We start from the raw sequence: 22,670 nt of genomic DNA, 5'->3' as shown, positions 1-22,670 counted from the left end.
AGCAAGTAAAATCATCACCTGGGATGAATGCACAATGGCGCACAAACGCGCATTGAAAGCACTCAATCAAAATATGAAAGATCTGCGCAATGACTCAAGAGGATTTGGAGGCGCAATGATTCTACTATCTGGCGATTTCCGCCAAACACTACCAATCATTCCAAGATCGACCGCTGCCGATGAAATAAATGCTTGCTTCAAATCATCGACTCTGTGGCGCTATGTGAAGAAACTTCAGCTGACGGCAAACATCCGAGTTGCATTGCTAAACGATCCATCTGCAGAAGATTTCTCCAAGCAATTGCTGACTATCGGTAACGGCCGTCTTCCTGTCGATGAATCGAACGGATTGATCTTGTTTCCGCTAAATTTTTGCAATTTCGTCTCAACTAAGGACGAACTCATCAACAAAGTATTCCCGAACATCATTGCTAACTACAAAAATCACAATTGGTTGAGTGAACGAGCATTCTTGCGGCAAAGAACAAAGGTGTGGATCACTTAAACTTCACAATTCAAAATCAAATCGTTGGTCCACTGCATTCCATCAAATCTATCGACTCTGTAACAAACGAAGACGAAGCAACCAACTATTCAACTGAATTTTTGAACTCATTGGATCTGCCTGGCTTGCCACCGCACAATTTACAATTGAAAGTTGGTTCGGTAGTCATCATGCTTTGAAATCTGAACCAACCAAACTTATGTAACGGAACGCGTTTGGTGGTGAGAAAACTCATGGGCAATGTTATTCACGCGACGATAATCAAAGAAATGTTCAAAGGTGAGGAAGTTCTCATTCCGAGAATTTCGATGATCCCAACCGATATGCCATTCGAGTTTAAACGAATTCAATTTCCAATTCGTCTTGCATTCGGCATGACGATCAACAAATTACAAGGGCAATCCTTGAGTGTTTGTGGCCTGAATCTATAAAATGAATGTCACGGTCAATTGTACGTAGCATGTTCATGTGTCGGCAAACCATCTGCTTTGTTCGTTTTTGCACCTGACAACAAAACGAAAAATGTCGTATATCACAAGGTGCTTCAATGAAGGGAATCGACCCGAGTGCAACCCATTCAGCAAATAGTTTAACAGAAAGTAGTGCAACAATGCTACGCGAATCATTTCGATTCGCTTCAATAAAGCAAATGCCTTGCTGCCACGTGAATTACATTATGGGCCTCCACAGAGTGGAGGTTTGTATTAACAGATTTTAATTTTACGAGAAATGGATGTCAGCCACTTGCTCTGCCAACCTATTAGGACCATAATTACTCTGACTCATGCACAAATTGAAAAACAATATGTGAACTTGCCAGAACCAGAATTCGAACCAGGGACCCTCGACATTATAGACCAGCGCTTAATCCACGCGCTCATCGTGGGTGTACAGTTCAATGTAATTAAAATACTTTTCATTTTGATTTGATTTTTGCACATTTATTGAACTTATTCATTTTGAGTATTCATTTTAACTTAATAAAAACTGAATTTAATTCAGCTAATAAGTTAACACAAGATTATTGATTCTGAGGCGGTACGAAGTTCGCCGGGTCAGCTAGTACCTATACAATAAATAAAAAATATCAACATATTATGTTAGCTATAATTATAATATTATGTAACAGTTTGAATTAGGTATATCGTGTAAAGATTTGAAACAACCGAATCGAGTACAATTTATATAAAAAAATTATAGCCGCAGGCTTACTAAAATTCGCGAAAAAGCTTTTGGGATAATAAGTAGGTACCTATGCTTTATCTACAAAGTCGTCCCTAGTTAGTAGTTATGGATGAATAAACTCGCTTATGCAGCAATCTCCACTGAAGATGCCTGGAACAACATCAAAAATGCTATCGCACTCTCAGCTGAAAAAAGTATAGACAGTAGCCCTAGAAGAACCAGAAGTAACTGGTTTGACGAAGACTGCTCAGCAGCCATACAGAAAAGAAATGAAGATAGACGAATATACTTAGAGAGACCAACGAGAGATAAAAGAGCTAAGTATGAGCAGTCGCGAAGAGAGGCCAACAAGACTATAAAAACAAAGAAGCGAGCATACCTAAACGCAACAGTGCTTAAAATGGAAAACGACTTTAGGAATAACAGATCGAGAGACGCATACAAAGGGGTCAACTTTTTCAAAAAAGGATTTATACCCACCACCGTCCAGCCTATGCCGGACGAAAACGGGAGAGATTATAGGTGATGAAGAAGGAATTAAACAAAGATTGATGGAATTCTTTAAGGAACTCTTCAACCCTAACTTACAAGATGAAAATACCCCACCGACTACAGCACGAGTGCGACGAACCATGCATCTCTCCACCCACGCTTAGTGAAACCGAAAGAGCTATTATGACACTAAATAATCATAAAGCACCAGGAGCCGATAACATCCATGCAGAACTTCTAAAGTATGGTGGACACCGATTAATAGCATGAGTTAATGCTTAAAATATGGGAGTCCGAAAGCATTCCAGTGGATTGGCAGATCAGCGTTATCTGTCCAATATATAAAAAAAGGAGACAGACTTCGATGTGAAAATTTCAGAGGGATATCACTTCTGAGCACAAGTTATAAGGTATTCACAATGATCCTGAAGACAAAACTGGAAGGTTACGCGGTAAACATAGTAAGTGAATACCAAGCTGGCTTCAGGGCAGGAAGGTCTACAACGGATCAGCTCTTCACAATAATTCGCCAAATACTGGAAAAATGCTGGAAATTCGATGTGTACATTTATCAGCTCTTTGTTGATTTTAAGCAGGCATATGACAGCATCGACCAGGAAAAACTATTCACTGCCCTTCTGGACTTTGAAATCCCACCAAAACTAGTCAGGCTTGTTAGAATCACACTGCCGAATACTCACTCCCAGGTGAAGGTGAATGGCCAACAACTGACGGAGGGCTTTGAAGTATCTCGGGGTCTTAAGCAAGGAGACGGATTGGCTCCCATGCTGTTCAACTTAGCCCTCGAATCCGCCATCAGGAAGTCTCAAGTGAACAGGAGCGGCACTAAATTAAGCAGACCGAGCCAACTGGTTGGCTATGCAGACGACCTCAACATGATGGGCAGATCCATACAGATTGTGAAGAAAGAATTTGACCACCTCCAAAGGGCCGCACTAGAGATTGGCTTAAGAGTAAATGAAAACAAAACTAGAGTCATGGTACAAAGCCGACAAAATCAGAGTAGGCTGGGCCAAAGTTCCAGTTTTGGAAACCATCAATTTGAGGTTGTCAACCGGTTTACATACCTGGGTTCCAATATTACAAAAGAGAACGAGGAACTGGAAGAAATAAAAGCCCGTATAACCGCTGCAAATAAATCGCACTTACCATTGCTGCCCATATTCAAATCCAGAAATGTCCACAGAAAAACTAAGACCCGGCTCTATAAAACCGTCATACGCACAGTCGTTGTATACGGGTGCGAGTCATGGACACTAAATGTGAAAGCAACTGAAACGGTGGATTGCTTTGAGAGAAAGATCCCGAGGCGGATATACGGACCTATGAATGATGGTGGGGAGTGGAGAATTAGGTACAACACGGAACTATACCGCTTATACCAAGATTCAAAACTCTCCACCTTCATAAAACTCCAGAGGCTGAACTGGGCAGGTCATATCCAGCGCATGCCTGAGTCACGGATACCGAAGAAGATCCTCGAAGGAAATCCAGGGGGAAAAGGCCAGTGGGAAAGCCACGCACATGATGGGGTGACAACATTACAAAAGATGCCAACCAGCTGCTAAAAATCATAACTGGAAAAGACGTGCGGAGGACCGTTCCGGCTAGAGGACGGCGGTGGAGGAGGCCGGGGCTCGACTTGAGCTGTAGCGCCATCGAAGAAGAAGCAGAAACTCGCTTATTTAATTATTTATCTTCGTTACTCTTCATTTACTTTTTATATTATATAAGTACATACTTATTATGTTGTTTTTTTAAAATATAAAAAGCTTCTAAAAGTTTCAACCTTTGACTACCTAGGTATTTCAATTAAGAAGATTAACCTCTTTATAATTTGACAAGTATTTTTAACTGGCCGCATACAATATTGTTTGATATTCAACGCCAATAAAGAAACTAAAAAGAAATTGTCTATGGATTCTGACCATAGATAATATTCTGACACATAAAAATGAATGTTCAAATAGAACATTGTTTTTGATACAGTGTAATGTAAATAGTACTAACACAACACATCATTATCAGGGGGTGACGGCCAATAATTAATTAAACAATTCGACAACGACACTTTTAAAGTTTCTCTGTGTATTCAGTTTATTGTTTCCATTATATTTTATTTACCAACTCGATCATAACGATGAATTCCGAACCCACGCAAAGCTGTGAGGTCATGAAGCAATGCTACGAAAATCTAATAGTTATCGATGTCGGCGCTAATCTAACCAACAAGAAGTATGGACGGGACTTGGATTCCGTTGTACAAAGAGCTAAAGATTCAGGTATTGGACAATATAATATGGTATACCTACGTCAAAAGTTCACAATAAAAACAACTCATTACTTTTGGTTTCAACATACGGTAGCTTTGAGTATTAATTATTGCTGTTATAATTAAATATATTGCATTATAATATTCACAAATTGTATTATATTCTTGAATGGTTCATTTTTGTTCGATTTTAAGTTTTTAACCAATCTTTTAATCATTGGAGATGAGTATTTCGCTTGGTGTATATTTAAGTTAACATTTTGATTATGACATTGACATGTCTGATGTTATCTTTTTCCTCCTACATCTAACCACCCCCTAAATGGGGTGAGAGACTGACTAACTGATCCTAAAAAAAAGTCTGTTGAGATAATTTCATATTGTGGTTATCGTCAATCAAAAATGGTGATTTTCCATTTTTATCTTTCATTACTTAGGTACCTGATTTTATTTCAACATGACATTTGGATTAGATAGGTAAGAATAAAGGAATATTATAGAATAGGTAGGCCTACAATGGCCGAGAGTTTACCGTGTCGGCTTATAATTTTAAGGGTCCAGGTTTCAAATCATAAATCTGGCAAAATTCACATATTATTTTTAATGGGTGTTTGGAACCATAGTATGGACCTAGTCTCGTAAAATCAAAAAAAAAAAAACTTAATACAATCTCCACTCTGTCGAGACCACAGAACAGATACCGATAGGCATATACCAATACAGTAAAATTTGACGCAGGGTTTTGAATATCACTGAGTGTCCTACCCACGCATTATAGACGTGCAACAGTGTGTGTAATACACCAATATTAAATGACCGTCAATGCATAAACTGAGAGCAGTTGTCAGTATTCGACGTATCACGTATTCTTGACACGTGTTTAAATTTATCCCGTATTCTTCCTTACTCGAGATTGGTTACGTGCTTCTCCTTACCCTTAGGTATTTCAGCTCCCATTATTTCTTAGTTCCCTGGTAGAGGCCCATATTGTCGTTGAAACTAGAAAATAGTGTAACTCAAAAAACGCTACTTTACAGGAGAGACAAAAACATTATGGTTTCGAATACAAATATATAGTTATGTAGTTAAATCATTGATGTTTTAACAATGTTACGATTTTTTGGAATTACATTATTTGCAAGACGGGTAGATATTAACAACGGCCACTAGATGGCATTCAAAGTCAATTTTCGATTAAAACGGAGTTACACATTTTTCTAGTTTCAACGACGATAAGATCATAATTATTATGATCTTAGGACCGGACATGATATAAAAAAAAATTATCAATTAAAAAAGGTTATAATATGAATTGCAAATGATTTTATTTCATTATTTTTTTATAAATGAAACTGTTTTATATAGCACAAATCCACTTTAAACACTGAGTTGAGTAAAAGTCTTTTCCATTGTTTCAAATGCATAAAATAAAATAAAACATTGTCCTTCCACCAAGAATTTGACTGCAAACAAATTTTTATATGGTAAACTGAAATTTATATTTGGAATTGTTTTTATTGTAAAAAGGGTGATGCCATGAAAAAAAAATACAATAGTTATAAGTTCTAAACCTACCCAGTCACAAAACATATAAATCGGGTTATATTACACAACAATAAAACTAAATAGATAAAACAATGTTTCGTACCACTGGCGCAGTAGTATGTTCCTAAATTAACTTAACATTTCAGGCATCAAAAGCAAAACGACGATCGTTGTTAGCATTTCTGGCCATTATCAAAAACAACAATATATCGTTGCGTAGCATTCTAAGGGTGTAATAATATCAAAACAGGATAATGTTTATATGGCAACTTTCTTTTGAGATACCCTATCTGCCTGCGCCATCGTTACAAATTGTTTTGAATATACGTAGCCACCATTAATGTGTTATTAAATTATTTTTAGGTGTTCAAAAAATTATGGTCACCGGTACTTCGGTTAGAAACAGCAAAGAAGCGTTGCGTCTCACTAGAATATATCCCGGAGTGATATATTCAACTGCAGGTATTTATGATATAAATATTTAGTAAATTTGTTAGGTTATCTGGAACTTACGAAAGTTAATCTAGAACAGGTTTGGTGAACCATTTTACATATGCGTGCCAAAATTTCCCAAAAAATATTTTCACCTCCCTGACATGCCGAGCAATTTTTCATAAGTAAAAATTCTATTAAAAAAATGATTATGTTCTAGATACCACTCACAGAACATAGCAGGCATATAGCTTTATCGCTTTTTTCAAAAACTGTCTGCCAGATTACAACTACTAGCTTCACCAAGTTTTTGTTTCCTATTTTGTGCAGTCATTTTTTGTGGCTATAAAATGAAATTGTTTGTTAATCTATTAATTAGGTAGTTTGGTTCTTATCGCACAAATTGACATGAGAATTGCTCCGATTAGATGAAGCATTCTCTCTTCTACAGTGTTCTCAAGCATTGTAAATCGATCAAAATCAGAGATTCGTGGAGCGGTATCCCCCGCCACCTGATAAGTTTAGTGTGATAATATTATATGTGATGCATAAAATCTAAAGATCAACCTATGCAATTATATATTTAAATTAAACGTAATGCTTATTTTTGAAGAGTATTTGCTTGCTATTTTTATACAATGCGATCTGTCATTTATTATTATAGGTATTTTTTCTCTTCAATCACGCGCCATGCAAAACCATCTCGCGTGCCAATAGGTTCGCCACCCCTGATCTAGAAGCTTTACTTAACTGTCAAATAGGTACTACATATTATCTTTCAGCAATAATTTGGTCAGTCACTGTTACACATTTTTTACAGCACTTAATCGATCTTCAGTAGTTGTTCAGCTATATTCTTCATCAATTCAAAAATCTTGATTTATCATTCTTTCGTGCGCATTGTCAGGTTTCCTTAGGTTGGTGATGTCAGCGTCATTTGGAGTGTATATTTCGATCATGTAAATCACCTCTTCGTGATTACATTTGTCATCATTGACTGCCGCATTAAATAACCAGCATTTTGACACTTACTTAGCAAAGATCAAAAGTTGATTGCGATTTTTTTTGAAGGTGTCCATCCTCATGATGCTAAGTCAATGGTAGAAGAAGATCTTTGGGAGTCATTGCACAGCATAGCGGTTGCGCCGGAGTGCGTTGCCATCGGTGAATGTGGCTTGGACTATGGAAAGGATTTCTCAGAACCTGCGGTACAGAAGGATGTATTCATTAAGCAGGTAAACTAAACTAGAGTTATGTCTATTTTTAAACAACCTTTGAGACTATATTTCTAAACTTTTTACAACATGATATATAAGTTAGACAGCGTTCGACTTTTGTAAATCACGTTTTTGCAAAATTGAGATACAGTGATACCTTGACTTTACGTTTCTAAAGGAACTGACAAAAAAAATGTAAATACAGGGAATTATTAGGTTATTTTTTAACTACATAACTATTGTTAAGACTGTTCAATAGTCATGAAATAATCCATAATACACGCCTGACACCAATGCACGGATGTAAGAATTTCGGCAATCGTTATCATGTTTCAAAAATAATCATTTTTGGTGTTGTAACTCAAACATACTTTTTTACCTCACTCTTATGCTAGGATGATTATTGATCTTAATGATTTCTTTTTCAAGAGCAAGCATGGAGTTTTTTAGTAATATATTTAAAATTTACTTTTTGATCAATCAAGTTATGAAATTTGGCAAGGAAATATGTGATACCATTTTGGCGATTATTGTGGTCAAATTTCTATTAATAATATTTCAGTGATAATAATTGATCCTAACTCTCTCACCAAACATTAGTACAGTATTCACAGATTTGTGTGGGGAATTTCTCTTTTCATGAGGAGAAAAAGGGATGGGAAATTTTATCCCGAAACGACCAAAGGTGATAAGATTAATAAAGAAATAATTTCCCAGGATTATTTTTCCCTTATAATTCTGATAGATGACACAATTGATTCCTCAAAAGTCTTAAAAAAGGGCCTCGTAACAGTTCATACTGCTCATACGATTATTAAATTATACAACGTAATATAACTTAATACGTATACTTATGTAACGTAAAATATAATGTGTATTTATCACAAATTGAGTATAAAATATTACCCAAAGCGTAACATCAAATGGGCCCATAACATATCCATTCAAACATAAGTACTTGTACACAATGTATTCGCTTATGATAAAAATTAACATTGTCACACTCGCAAATGCATTGCATATTGTTATATTGTAAAAGTTTGAGAATCTCAGTGTTACAGTTTTTTGTTACTATACCAGTGAGTGGGATATTATTGCGTTTCGATTAGTTTTTACCTTTCACTTGAAGAATTCTTTGGAATGAAATTTGCTAGCATTGGTCAATGTTTTTGTGTGCTGTCATGTGGTTCGGATTGAGATTGTTACGACACATTGCACTTTGAGTGCCTGAAGAATTTATTTCAAGCAGAAACTTGCGGTTATAATTTTGATCAACCAATGCATATTAAATTTGAGTCATGATACATTTTTACACGCATTTGTCATGCTAATAATTATGTGATGTCATGTGCATTTTTTTATTGTTAGCTAACTATCAATACTAGGAATAATAATCACTACTGATAATAGAGCGTTTTATACCACAATTATTGAATTTAAATATAATAATACGTAATTAAATTGCATAGAAACTGTTTCACACACCATTAGAGATTCTTTTGACTACCGAAATATTTTAAAATTTAATTTGAATGTCATTTTGATAATATGTATAGAACAGTGTCGAAGGGTGGAGGTAGGCTTTTAAGATCTGACATAAACAGTGCACACTAAACATTGTCAGTCAAACATATTTTGTTTTCATTGAAGTAAGACTACATTGTGTAGATAGTGTTGTTAGTTTTTAAAATTCAATAATTATACCCTGCCTAATCTAAGCCATAGTAGATAATAGTAAAAAAATATTGTATAAATAGAAGAATATTGTTTATCGATTATGGTTTTGTTTGGGCAGGGCGTAATGAATTTAAAAAAATAAATCAACACCATCTGTAATATTATGTATTATTAATTCAACGAAAACAAATAAGTATGAAGTATGATAAAAAATGTGTACTATTTTTGTTGAATCGCCTATAACATATCTAAACTATTATGGTTTGGTTAGGGCAGGGTTTAATTGAATTTAAAAAATTAACCGACACCATCTGCAAATTGTATTCTTACTTCAATAAAAACAAATAATTATGACTGATAAAGTTTAGTGTGCACTATTTATGTAGAATCTTAACAGCCTACCTCCACCCTTCGCCACTGGTATTGAATCATAATAATTAGGTGCACAGGTAGACAGACAGTATTGGAAAAATAATAAACTAATTCTTCTATAATCAGTGTATATAAAATAAAAAAATATTCAATAAAACATTTCATATTATTAATACTCAAATTGTGTGGAAAAGATAATGATAGGTAAATAATTAGCATTTGAATGAATCTTAACCCTTTCTGGTATTGATATGTCAGGTCACACTTGGTCACACAGACATTACGTCAAGTGCCATTCGACATTGTAAATTTAAAAAAAAAATTATATTGTCATTAAAATAGTCGGAATATATTAAAACTATAGTGTAAATGCTTCTTTGATAGAAGATTTCGGTACTAGTCGGTTATCCTGGATACAGCGGCAAACACATTTTGAAAATAGCCGATATACTGGATTATTTGTTAGGATAACCTAAACTAACCCAAACTAACAAATAATCCAGTATATCTGCTATTTTTAAAATGTGTTTGCCGCTGTATCCAGGATAAACGTATAGAACCAAAATTTCAAATGATTTAGAGACCTTGTATCGATACATGGAATCTAAGCACACATAAGATTATAATACATATATACGTATTTTCAATACTGTTGTACTAAAATAGTTCTTTTTTGCTTTTGGTGGTGAGCATTTAAAAAAGCTTGAAAACTAGTATATTATATTGAAGCATTTATTTGTCAACAGATCGAGCTTGCGTGCGAACTTAAGAAGCCGTTATTTGTTCACGAGAAGGAAGCACAAGATGATTTATTAAGCATATTATCATCATTCAAAGGCCGTCTACCCCCTGTCATTATACATTCATTCTCTGGCACCGATATCCAGGGCATCAAATATCTAGAACAAGGATTCTACTTAGGCTTAACAGGTATACCATCATTTTGTTAACTATTAATCGAGGAGCTTAAGGTTAAGAGCAACGTTCCCTCTAATTTATCTATTGTGTGTGCGGATCGCCGTCACCCGGTGCGGTAAATTCACACACCTCCCCCTTCACAAAAACACACATACAATTTTTCATTCAATCCACTTCTTTCCAGACGTGAATTCTCCTTGCATATTTGCTGCGGATGAAGACATATATTACCAACACATAGGTGGTTATTGATAAACGCAAAAATATGTTTCTTTCTTTATTCTTTTCGTATACTTTGACACGCGATAGAACGGGACGGATATAGTGATCCTGCTGGATGTAAAATTTCACTTGCGTGCTGGCGTTAGTCGCACTTGACCTTCGCCTTCCGAGAAATGAGTCAAAGAATTGTGCATGTGATGGTTTCGTGCATTCCAGCAAAACTAAAATCTGGCAAAGGAAACTTAGAATATTTTTGTGTGAGGACTGATGAAAACATGTGTGCGGACACATTCTGGTAGGTGTGCGCGCGCACACCTTAAAGGGAACATTGGTTAAGAGTGCAATTGACATGTAAGTGAAAAATGAGGTTTGAAATTTTTCGCTGCATTTATAAGAGTCTATGTTCCATTTGGGCTCAACTGCATTATAGCGATATAAAATCTCTTGATAGACCTAATGGTAGAGCTCCCAGCATTAAAACCCCATAAATATATGGACCATACACAATGTATGAGTGGGGATTAAATCCCTCTATTTTATGTGAGTGCGGATAAATTTGAACCAGTGAACATACTGTTGTACAGTATGACCTTGTCCACATGGCGCGTGTCTTGCCGCGAGTGCATGTGGACACCTCAATGAGGTCACCTGTACCTCGACCGCGCGCGACAGTCCTTACAGCGCGAGTGCATGTGGACAGCTCAATGAGGTTACATGTACCTGGAATGCGCGCAAGTCAAAACGCGCCATGTGGACAGGGCCTATGCCGTCCCTGGAAGACTCTCTCTTCAATATGCACATCTGTTAACTTTTGATTTCCATATTTCACATGGACAAATTCATGGGCGATCGCTAGTGTACAATATAAATAGATTGTTACATATTTTCAGGTTATATATGTAAGGATAAAACAGACAATGGCGTCCGGAAGCTTTTGTCAGAGGGGAGAATTCCCTTGGACAAATTGCTGGTCGAAACGGACTCGCCTTTCATGTATCCAAACACCCGAGCCTCCAAGTTGCCTTCACACGTCAAAGATGCCCTCACTGAACGGTTTGTGTATTTTCATTTCATATAAATATTCATTCAACTTTTTGTTTGTCAAATTTAAGATTGCAATCTTCTGCCAATTAACTTTGGATGATATCCAAATTTCAGTTGAGATGTTTATTTTGAAGAAAGATAAATTTACTATAATAATGTCTTTTGGTCACGAATAGTAAAAACTGTCTAAGAAAACAGTTCAAATTAATTTTATCTTTTAATTTAGGTAGGTACACTGTAATATTCTGACAAAATAAAAACTCCTACAATTGTTTGGGTAACTTGATCTACGTTGGCTAAACACAATCATTCCGAATATTATTTAATCAATTAATGTACGGATGTACATATAAATAAGTTTCGAAAAATATTTACAATACTTAATGGATTGTTTATCTATTTATCTATATATAATAACAGAGGCGAAGGGTGGAGGTAGGTTGTTAAGATCCGACATAAATATTGCAAACTAAACTTTGTCAGTCATACGTATTTGTTTTCATTGAACTAAGACTACAAATTGCAGATAGTGTTGGTTAGTTTGTAAAATTCCATTGCACCCTGTGTAAATCAAGCCATAATAGATAATAGTCAAAAAATATTCGTATATCTATTATGGTTTGGTTTATACAGGGCTTAATGAATTTTAAAAAACTAACCAACACCATCGGCGCATCTATTCTATACACATGGCTACCATCAGCCGCTATCGGCGACTATCAAGGGTAGTTTATCATATTTACATATTGAGGTATTATAATTGTTACAATAAGCTAGCCGTCTAAACTGTCAAAACTGTCTATCTTGCTCTAAAAGTCAACACAGCCAAGAGAGGTGCTGTTATATTTTTTTTATGATTTTATGACCTCTATACAGATGGGTCCAAAGATGATAACAGAGCAAGAGCAGCTCTCGTGATACCAGAAGTAGACATAAACAAGAGCTGGAAGCTAAGCCCAGCAATACCGATAATGACTGCGGAGCTCATCTTGATAAACGAGGCAATAAAATATACGTTAATTGATGGTGTCTTTGCGCAACACGATGTTATATTAACAGATTCCAAAAGCGTTTTACAACTCCTTGCCGCAGTTACTCGCTCACATAACTGTAAAAGTATAGCATACCACATCCTTGACCAGATTGAGGCCAAGAAAAATAGAGGGGGAGACCTACGCCTTCAATGGATCCCATCGCACATGGGTATTGAGAAGAATGAAAGGGCGAATGATCTGGCAAAGGAAGCTGGCCAATCAGGCATAGCACTTTTACAACAATTACAACTAACTTATTGTAACAGTTATTATATTTCAATACATAAATATGATAAACTACCCTCAATAGCAGCCTTGTGTATAGAATAGATGCGCAGGAATGCATATTTTTTTTACTGCTAGTCTAAGTACATATTAACAAACCGCCTTTTGACTCCTGGCAAATAAGGTGGGGAGTCCCGGGAGAGAAGGGGTAGATTTTTTGGTGAGGAGAAGGTTGTTGTCAGGATGAACACAAAACACATTGCATGTCAGAACAATGTATCAGTATAATTGACATGTGATCTGACATGGTAAAAAAAAATAGGTACACTGCCTATAATTATATAATTGTTTGGTGTATTTTACTGGTTTCATTTATTTGTTTGATCGTTTTGTCATATTTGTTTTAGATCAATGACATTTTTACAACGATATTGCACTTTTCAACGAAACGAACCTTGTTCATTGCCGGCGATTGTGGAAATGATTGCGGCGTTTATGGGGAACAGTCCGGAGGATGTTGCATTGGCCACCGCGTTTAATGCATTGAAACTATTTGGTTTGAGCCAATAAATTGGTATGTATCACAAAAAACATTTATACATCAGGATGACCTAACATGTTCCTTTAAATTCTTAGTATTGGTCATTGGGCATTCGCTCTACTTGATTTCACGAAGCAAAAGTAATTTATTGGAAAACACACTCCGTGTGACTCAGTAAGCTACATAATATGTACACCGGAAACTTAAAAGGCTAGCACGTGCCAAGGCCAATGTCCTACAGAAGGGTACAAGTGCCAATGATACCCAGAAATAATTCTTAAAAACTCCAGAAGATGGCGTTGGTTGTACGAATTGTATGGTTGACGTATTTTTAAATTCCCTCTACCTTCTTTTTTTGAAAATGGCACTTATAGCCTTTTAAGTTTCCGGTTTTCATATGTATCATCTTTTTTTATTTTAAGCAACATTCGTAGTCAGCTAACCTATGCATTCTAAAATACAAACTTCTCCAGTAGAAAATCTATTGAAGGCCGCGTGACAAGGTTTGGAAGGGTTTACTAGGTATTGTTCAATGCACACAAAAAGCAGACGCTTTATCTCAGAAAATACATACAACAGCTAACGTTTTCGATAAGAAAACTTTCCATCGAGAATTAACCCGGCCGCCGCGTCAGTTTCAATATGAAAGGGGCTCTCTCTGCGGTACCATTTTTCTAAATGCTATGCTTCGCTATATTATGATAAATACGGCAATTAAAAATAGCTGGTATTACTGTTATCATGCCTAGATACATAAGGTTCGAAGTGCCACACTAAAAAATAGAATCGATTGTTGAATTTAGCTGTGAATGCTTGAATAAAATCGTCCATAGTCCCTTGTACCGAAAAAATACGCAGCCATGTTTGTGACGTAAAAACGCGTCATTGAGATTGTGCGCCTATGAAAAGAAATAAATCACTGACACTAATTTTATTTTAGTCATGTTAGAAACACTTAAAAATGCCGTTAAAAATATTGAAAATAATAGCTTTTATTGTGTCGCATATTATTACAAGTTTTATGGGTCGCGTAAAGTTGAGTCCACAGTGGTTGAAATATTGTAATAATTTCTTATGTTCTTTTTTTAGTGTAATTTGGATTTTTACTAGATTAAACTTTTCAGTTTTATTGAGCATTGTGTTATGTTAGTGATTGTCGTATTATGTTTTATAAAAAAAACAATATTTATTTTGTAAAATCTGCTGCGTGCTTGTAAAAGTGCTATAAAAACATTTATTGCGTGAGGTTTTAAAATTTCATAAACATTAAATTGCATACAAAGATAATATGTAATATAGTTGAAAAGTCAATATTCCATGATTTACATTTTATATTATGTTGTATACCCGTGTGTTTTTTTTTATACTTACGTTTATTTATACGTTTTATATATTCCTTCATAGTAGTTCGTAATTTATTGGTAAAACTCGCAATCGTCCTAACTAAAATATAATAATATATTATATTTTTTCATTCCGTGTGGACGTATCTTTACGACATATTTACGACTTTCAATAATGAGCTCGATTTATGACTTTCAAACAATTGGGGTGACACATGACGACATGACCATGAGTAATAAAAATAAATGACATAATCCAGAACACAAGTTCAAGTACATATTTATAAATATTTTGATGACACAGGTTCGGTTGTTTGGTTTTATTTTATTCCCGCAAACATGGTGTTGTAAAGATCGCGGTGAATATTCAACTTGACACGATAAATCACTCGGCGCACACTCAAACTCGAATGAAAATATTTTGTATACCTAGTGCGCAGGCGCTAAAAAATACCGCGTAGATTTGAACTGATGCAATCGTACCGGCGAATCTCAATAGATCGAGAGGGTTCGAAAGATCGATGTTTATGAAATTAAAACAACATATTTTTGACAAAGTTATATAGGTGGAAGTAGGCGGATGGATCGGGCTATTTTTTAATAAAATTCTCAATGCCGCATGAAAAATATTTCTTGCGTTATCCACAGGTCAAGGTTTGCGTATCTGACTGCTATACGGTCGCCCATGTGTTACGTACTAGCTGTATCCTACTGGAATACGGTCGCCGGGAAAGGGTTAATAAAAAATATAGGTGAGTGGTGTGAGTGGCGTCGCCACTTAACCAAATTTCTAGCAGCATAAACTGAGCACCCAGTGTAGTGTAGCATAGTGTCCACGACCACTCAGCTCGAAGCACGCACAGTGACTGACAACATTTTTTTGAGGTCGAGAACCAAAGGTAGAGGTGGTTGTTTAAACAATATTATCCATAAAAGTTTTTTTCACTGTAAAAATGAATATATGCTTCTTTATTTATCTGATACTTGTAGACTGTTTTGATTTTTGCAAAGTTGTGTCCCGGTGATTTCTCCATCAGACGACAGCCAGTGGGTCTTCTGCGCAATACGACGTGTGGAATCCTTTCCACATAGGCATTCTATAGTTTTCCTTATTTTTTTCCCCATCTGATCACATCCTCAACTTCACAATTTTTCCAGATCTGTTCGCGGTGTTAAGTATATCTGAGAGTTTTGTTTGCGATGAATCTCTGTGTCCTCATTTCTAAACAAGCTCGCATATCTAAACTCGTCTCGACAGCAACCTGTCGAATATGTCGATGCAACTTTATTGGTATTCACAAAACACATGTTACCTAATGGACCTCCGCACACTGCTGGTGTGCAACATTTTAGTTTGAAAAAAAACATCTGGTCTTGCGCCGCATGTCGCCCGTCCTCCGTGTTGCAGTTACGCATGCACAAACTGCTACGAGTTGACCATTTTTAATTCAAACATGATACTCCTACCCGCATTCAAAATGATAGTCTAGAGCAGCGTTTTCCAACCTTTTTTGGTACGCGTACCACAGGTTGGGAACCGCTGGTCTAGGGCACCAATATTTACTTCATGTAAGAGATTGAAAAATATCCGTGCATATATGATTATATGAGAAGAGATACCAATACACAATAATCGCTGTTTTGGTATCTGATGGCATTTTTGTGCCACGATGTTTAATTTTTATTGATGACTGACGTTTCGAGAGGTTGCCCGTGTTACTGTCGATAGGCGCCTATGTGCGCGGCAAACTATGCGACATTCCTATAAGGTTTGCTTTATGACTGTCGCAGACGAGACGAGTTTAGATGTGTGAGCCGGCTTATAAATACGATACTGCCAAATTATGAATACGGCCATGACCTGCCGTAGGGTATAAATAGGCTGTTGTAATTATTGATAATAGTAGCCGAACAGAGTTTTTATATATTGTTTTCTTGTATTTTTTACATTTCAGACGGTTCCTATTGTCTTTGATGCAATATTCAAATGGTGCGTGTCGATGCGAAGTAATCTTGCCCGAATACAATTGTCCCACCACAACGAGGTTGTGATCACAATACGAAATCGCATTATACTACATACAAAACTATACAACAAATTGTAGATGATTTATTTTTAGTTAACGTTTTGAACTGTCTTTGAAATCTGTATATAAGAATATTTTAGGCTTATACTGTTTTATTTTGTAGAAGAAACACATATCAACTCCGTATCATAATATTATGTATTACTTATTTCTTTTGAAATAGCTTTCCCAAAAGTATACCTAGTTATGCTTGTATATTTTTGATTAAATACTCATTTCGAATTAAAAAAATATATTTATATTTTGTAATCATCTTCTAACCAATAATTATTGTAGTGAATTAATTGACGCTAAAAGATTTGAGAATCATGATTATACGGTGATGATTCACGATTGAAAATCTACATAATGATAAGACTAACATTATTTTGGCATATAAAAAAATATTAATGATATTTTCTGCCATCTTTCTTTTTGTGTAAAAAATATTTTCTACATTGTATGTTTCGTACAGTATATTTTTCATACTATTTATATGATAGGTAGTTATAATAATTTATGATCATTCTATGGAACCATAGACATTTTCCAAATATTGGCTACTTTATAGGGATATGTAATCAGATTGTTTTTCCCGTGGAAACATCTGAATAACTCGAGCAGCGTACATCATGTTGTGTAAATATTATTCCCTTAAAATAATAATATATTTTTTTGTTAAATGAATAGAATTTATAGAATAAGTGTCATCTATAATGCATTCTCCCACTATAAACTTGACTGACACTGTACTACGATTATCTATTACCTAAGTAAGTTATCAAAACGCTATGTGCAATATGTTAATTCAATAATTTTGTGAGTGCATTTTTTTTAATCTTGCTAAATCGGCTCCCATGACTTTGTTATGACATTTGATAAAAAGAAATATTGTAATTTAAATTGTGAGTTGACTAGTCAGATTTGTTTACGATCGTAATAAGCTTGTAACTATTGCTTTTGTATATTTGACCATAAGTTTTTTTTTATATTATATTACAAACCTTTTTCCTCTTTTCGTTATTTTTAAGTTGCCGCAAATCGAAATCATAGATTAGCAAAAAATTAATAAATTATTTATAGATAATTAAATTAAATTGATATGTAATGAAAAAAATTGTTTATCTGCGCATTGCAGTGAGTTTTGAAGCGGGCCACTGATTGCCAAAACAAAATTGAAACAAAGATGCTAATGCATAATAATATTAATTTCTATATTTTGAAGAGTGAACTATTGCCAATGGTAGCTATTATAAGTGTTGTCATATTTATAAATTCATATTCTTTTGAATATTGACAGCCGACAGGAGAAATGGTGCTGATAATCGCCAACGTCCATAAACAGAATATAAATCTTGTTAGGTAGGTTATACACGAATATAAATAGCTCCTTTATACACTGGTTACATTCAAATACTGTTATTCTGGGAGAAACGTGCCTTATCCTGTAATTATTTGTGATATGAAATTTATTGTATACATATTGTTGACTGTATCCTCTATTTTCTATTGATAAAATATAGTTTATTTATAAAATATATGTGAATCGTCTTTCTTTTACATATAGCCCTTTCCAGATCTATATATGACTGATTCTACGCAACATTCAACAAAAAGCCAAGTAAAGGTAAATTACTGTCTCCGTACAATAGTTTTTTTGATAGACAGGAGTGGTTGTTGGCCATTCGCTCGACTCATGTCCTTGATTTGGATCCACTGTAGAATGAAAACACAAATGTGAATTTTTCAGATGTAGGATTTTTATCAGTGACCTACGGCATAAGATGCGGACACTGCTGCGATTCCAATGTGTGTTTTAGATAGCAATTTAAAGCAGAGCATTGGAGCGGACCCTTTTTTGAGTTGCTCCGCTCCGGGACATAATACTTGCTATAGCTCCGCTCCATGGTCTGTTCCGCTCCGGTAAAAAGTTTTAATAAGTATTATTTTATGTACTTACACAAATAAATAAAAAAATAAGCAATTTGTTTTAAAATAATCGTCATTTTCATTTTTTCGTCGTTTTAGACCCCAGCTGAAGTATAGCCTTAATATATCCCAAAATAAGGTTTTCTACACAATTCAAAACAAAACAGAACTTCATACAGCCAAACGATATAGTCGTGGAAAACACACTCCAAAAAACAAAACATCTTTAGAGGTTTTGCACGACATTGAAATGTTAATACAAAAATTACCAGCAGTTCCTTCGCACTACTGTACAGCAAGCACTACACGAAAATATTTAAATGCAGAATTGAAGAATATATCATTTGTTTACAGGTTATACAAAGACGAATGTAAGATACGCAATTTTATAACATGTTTTGAGAAAGTGTTCAAAGATGTATTTCGTACAAAGTTCAATTTAGGTATCCACCATCCAAAAAAGGACAAATAATGTAATACATGTAAAAAACCAAAGAACATTGCTGAAGAAAATATGACAAATGTAGAAAAAAAATTCTACAAAAGACACAAATATGAAGCCGAGTTTTCCAAATCTATACACTGAAAGGAAAACCTAAAACCCATTTTTTTATGTGTTTTGATCTCCAAAAATTCATAAACACACCCCATGGAAACAACATGTTACTTTATTATTCACGAAAATACACAATCTGATCACAATGAAACTTTCTATGAAAGTGCGACCAGAAATGGTTATTGTTTTTTATGGGGGGAACAGGATGGGCATAGGGGAGCCAATGAAATTTGTACAATTTTAAATGACTATTTGAATATATTGGATGAAAGGGGTTCAGTGAGCACGGTGTCGCTGTACTGTGATTCATGTCCCGAGCAGAATAAAAATCACCAAATTTTGGCCTGTATCATTTGGTTTTTGAGAACAGCAAAAATATTGTCAATATCAGCATAACATACCTTGAACCTGGACAGACAATTGAAAATAATTTAAAGAATAAAGTTATTTGGGCCTCATCTGAATTGCCAACACTAATAAGTAATTCTAGAATCAACCCCAAGCCATACAACGTAATTACAATGACCCATGGGGACTTTAAAGACTATAAAAGTCTCCAGAATGCAATTCTCCCCAAATTAAATAAAGCAGATCAAAAAATAATGTTTAAAAAATATTAAAAAGGCCTGGTTCTCCAAAGACTCTGACCACATGCTTTTTTTCTTATTCATTGAACCCTAATGCGGAGAAAAGTACCTTTACATTTTTGCTAGAGGAAGGTCTTCCTGACGAATATCTGAGCCAACCGTACGTATTGCGATGCCTATACAAAACACCAATTTCTATTTCAACCGCCAAATTTAAAGATCTGTCTAAACTTGTACAAAATAAAATAATTCCATCCAGATACCATCAACAATATTTGACAATGGGGCATCACAGTTCAGTTGGTGATACACTGAATGAAACAGACGAAGAAGATGAGCCACCTAATAATTTATAATGTAAAATTCTATGGATACTTAACTATAATAGATTATTTTTTATAACATAATTCTTGTTTAAAACTTTTAGTAAAACACAGCATTACTTTTTAATTAGTATTAGGTACCTATCTATATGACCTATTGTTTTATTAAGATATAATAATTATATTTCTTTTGAATTTGTCTTCCTTTTTAACAATTAAAAAAATATGTTAATAATTATAAATTTGTTTTAAAATTTTGTTAAATATATTTTTATTTTATACCTCATAATAGAATATTTCTGATAAAAACAGTTTTTACTCTCCTGAACAATTTCAATTTTGAGGGTTACATCAATTGGCCAAAACACCGTCGATTATGATTCATCCAGTAGTATATCAATGCATTATACTGAACTCAGTCATTTGCAAATTTGTCTTTTAAATGGTTGGGGGAATGTGACGTGATTTAGACATGGTGAAGGGGGGCACAAAATTTGATGTCGTTTTTGGATGACCCCTAAGAAATACCTTTATTGAGTCATGTAAATTGATGAACCAGGAGAATTTCATTGATGAAAAAAATATGCGAGGTGAGAAAAGAATATTGAACAATTTATAATGTTATGACTTCAGATTTATATTCAAAACACACTAAACTTTTTGAACTTATAAAAAGATTTATTTAAGATTTTAGTATTAGAAGAAATATTTACACCCTTGATCTATGTCATACTTTGAATCAGTGGCGCACTCAGGATTTAATATTGGAGGGGGCCCAAGGAGGAGAATGTAAATTAGTCCCATAGGCTCTTTTTCTTCTTCATATAATTATTTTTACACATTTTTACATACGGCGGTATATTTGACCAGTTTCTCCTAGTTTTTATTAAATTGGAGGCTAACGGCGGTAACCGTTGAGCGTGTCATCAGCAACTGGCGGATTGGAAGTGACTAACAGCGACCATGCTAGACATGTGCGCCTAGTATGCTAAAACATTACTCAAATATTATCGGCTGTGTTACCCGCTTGGTCTAAAGAGCTACAATATTTATGCCGAATTCCACTGAAAAAAAATGTTCTTTTGATTTACACTACCACCGACTAGTGGGTGTAGTCATTCTTTTCGTCGATGTTTGGTTTTTTAATATTGATGTTCCAAAATATTAATTGGAAATGGACAAAAAAAAGTATTAGTGCATTTACTTATACACAAACCTACTCAACAAAACACAGCCTAATTTCTCGTTTATCAGTCATTTGTCTATTGCACTTGGTGTACCTACACCATGGCACCCACATCCTGAAACGGGCCCTCAGGCTAGGATATTTGGCAGGCCCCCTACCTACCGCTAAGATTAAAGGCAGTGTGAAACACTACATTAACGTTTTTCAAATTGTGTTTTAGTTCAAATTAAGGGTACTTATACAGTGAATTATTGGCGATTTTTAATCATCGTCATCAGGGGCGCGACAACCCGGTGTGGGTCCTGGCCTCCTCCAACAGCTCCCTACACCTGTCCCTATCCAGTGTGGCCGCTTTCCAATTTGGTACCCCCAGAATACGACAGTCACTGACAGCTCCATCTAACCAGCGAATCTTTGGCCTCCCTCTTCTTCTACGTCCTATTGGATTGCTGGACATCACTCTCTTTGCCGGTTCATTGTCATTCATACAGTGCACATGACCTAGCCATCGCAGTCTCCCAATCTTAATTGATTGAACTGCGCTGCAATTTTCGTATAGCCTGTAGAGCTCAGCATTGTATCTTCTCCTCCAATTGGTGCCATCCCTGATCGGTCCATATATACGGCGGAGAATTTTTCTTTCAAAGATGTTCAGGGCTCTTTCATTTCGCAGAGTTAATGTCCAGGTTTCTGATGCGTAGGTGAGCACTGGCTTTACAAGTGTCTTGTAAAGAGAGCTTTTAGTTTGGCGAGATAGTAAGCGGGACTTAAAATGTCTTAACAGACCAAAGTAGCATTTATTCGCAGACATGATTCTCTTGTTGATTTCTTCTGTAATATCATTATGTCGAGTTACAAGAGATCCAAGGTATATTTCAATTTCAATTTAATTTCAATTTATTTATTTATTTTACATATTGTGGACATTACAAATTATAAGTTTAAGACGTTCACAACATGACATTTAGAAACAAAGAA

The 22,670-nt window shown here is 35.1% G+C and overlaps 2 protein-coding genes across 2 annotated transcripts in view; one reads left to right on the top strand and one right to left on the bottom strand.

Annotated features, from left to right (window-relative positions):
* LOC147071498 (UDP-glycosyltransferase UGT5-like) overlaps nt 1-7,591 on the bottom strand; it is a 31,718-nt gene extending 24,127 nt beyond the window's left edge. The window contains exon 1 of the mRNA XM_085948152.1: nt 7,485-7,591. The gene's annotated coding sequence lies outside the window, so the exon portion shown is untranslated. The remainder of the gene's footprint in view (nt 1-7,484) is intronic.
* Nucleotides 4,150-18,170, top strand: LOC147071497 (uncharacterized). The gene is made up of 7 exons (XM_085948153.1): nt 4,150-4,485; nt 6,384-6,482; nt 7,524-7,687; nt 10,465-10,648; nt 11,749-11,911; nt 13,569-13,735; nt 17,001-18,170. Exons 1-6 carry the CDS (start codon nt 4,344-4,346, stop codon nt 13,729-13,731), a joined length of 915 nt encoding a protein of 304 aa, XP_085804279.1. The 5' UTR covers nt 4,150-4,343; the 3' UTR covers nt 13,732-13,735; nt 17,001-18,170.
* The last annotated feature ends 4,500 nt before the right edge of the window (nt 18,171-22,670 follow it).

Source organism: Rhyacophila brunnea, unplaced genomic scaffold (genome assembly GCF_057557595.1).
Source record: "Rhyacophila brunnea isolate RB1 unplaced genomic scaffold, BYU_Rbru_1.0 scaffold_20, whole genome shotgun sequence".
In the NCBI taxonomy this organism is placed as follows: domain Eukaryota; kingdom Metazoa; phylum Arthropoda; class Insecta; order Trichoptera; family Rhyacophilidae; genus Rhyacophila; species Rhyacophila brunnea.
This window is presented reverse-complemented; position numbering and strand designations above follow the sequence as displayed.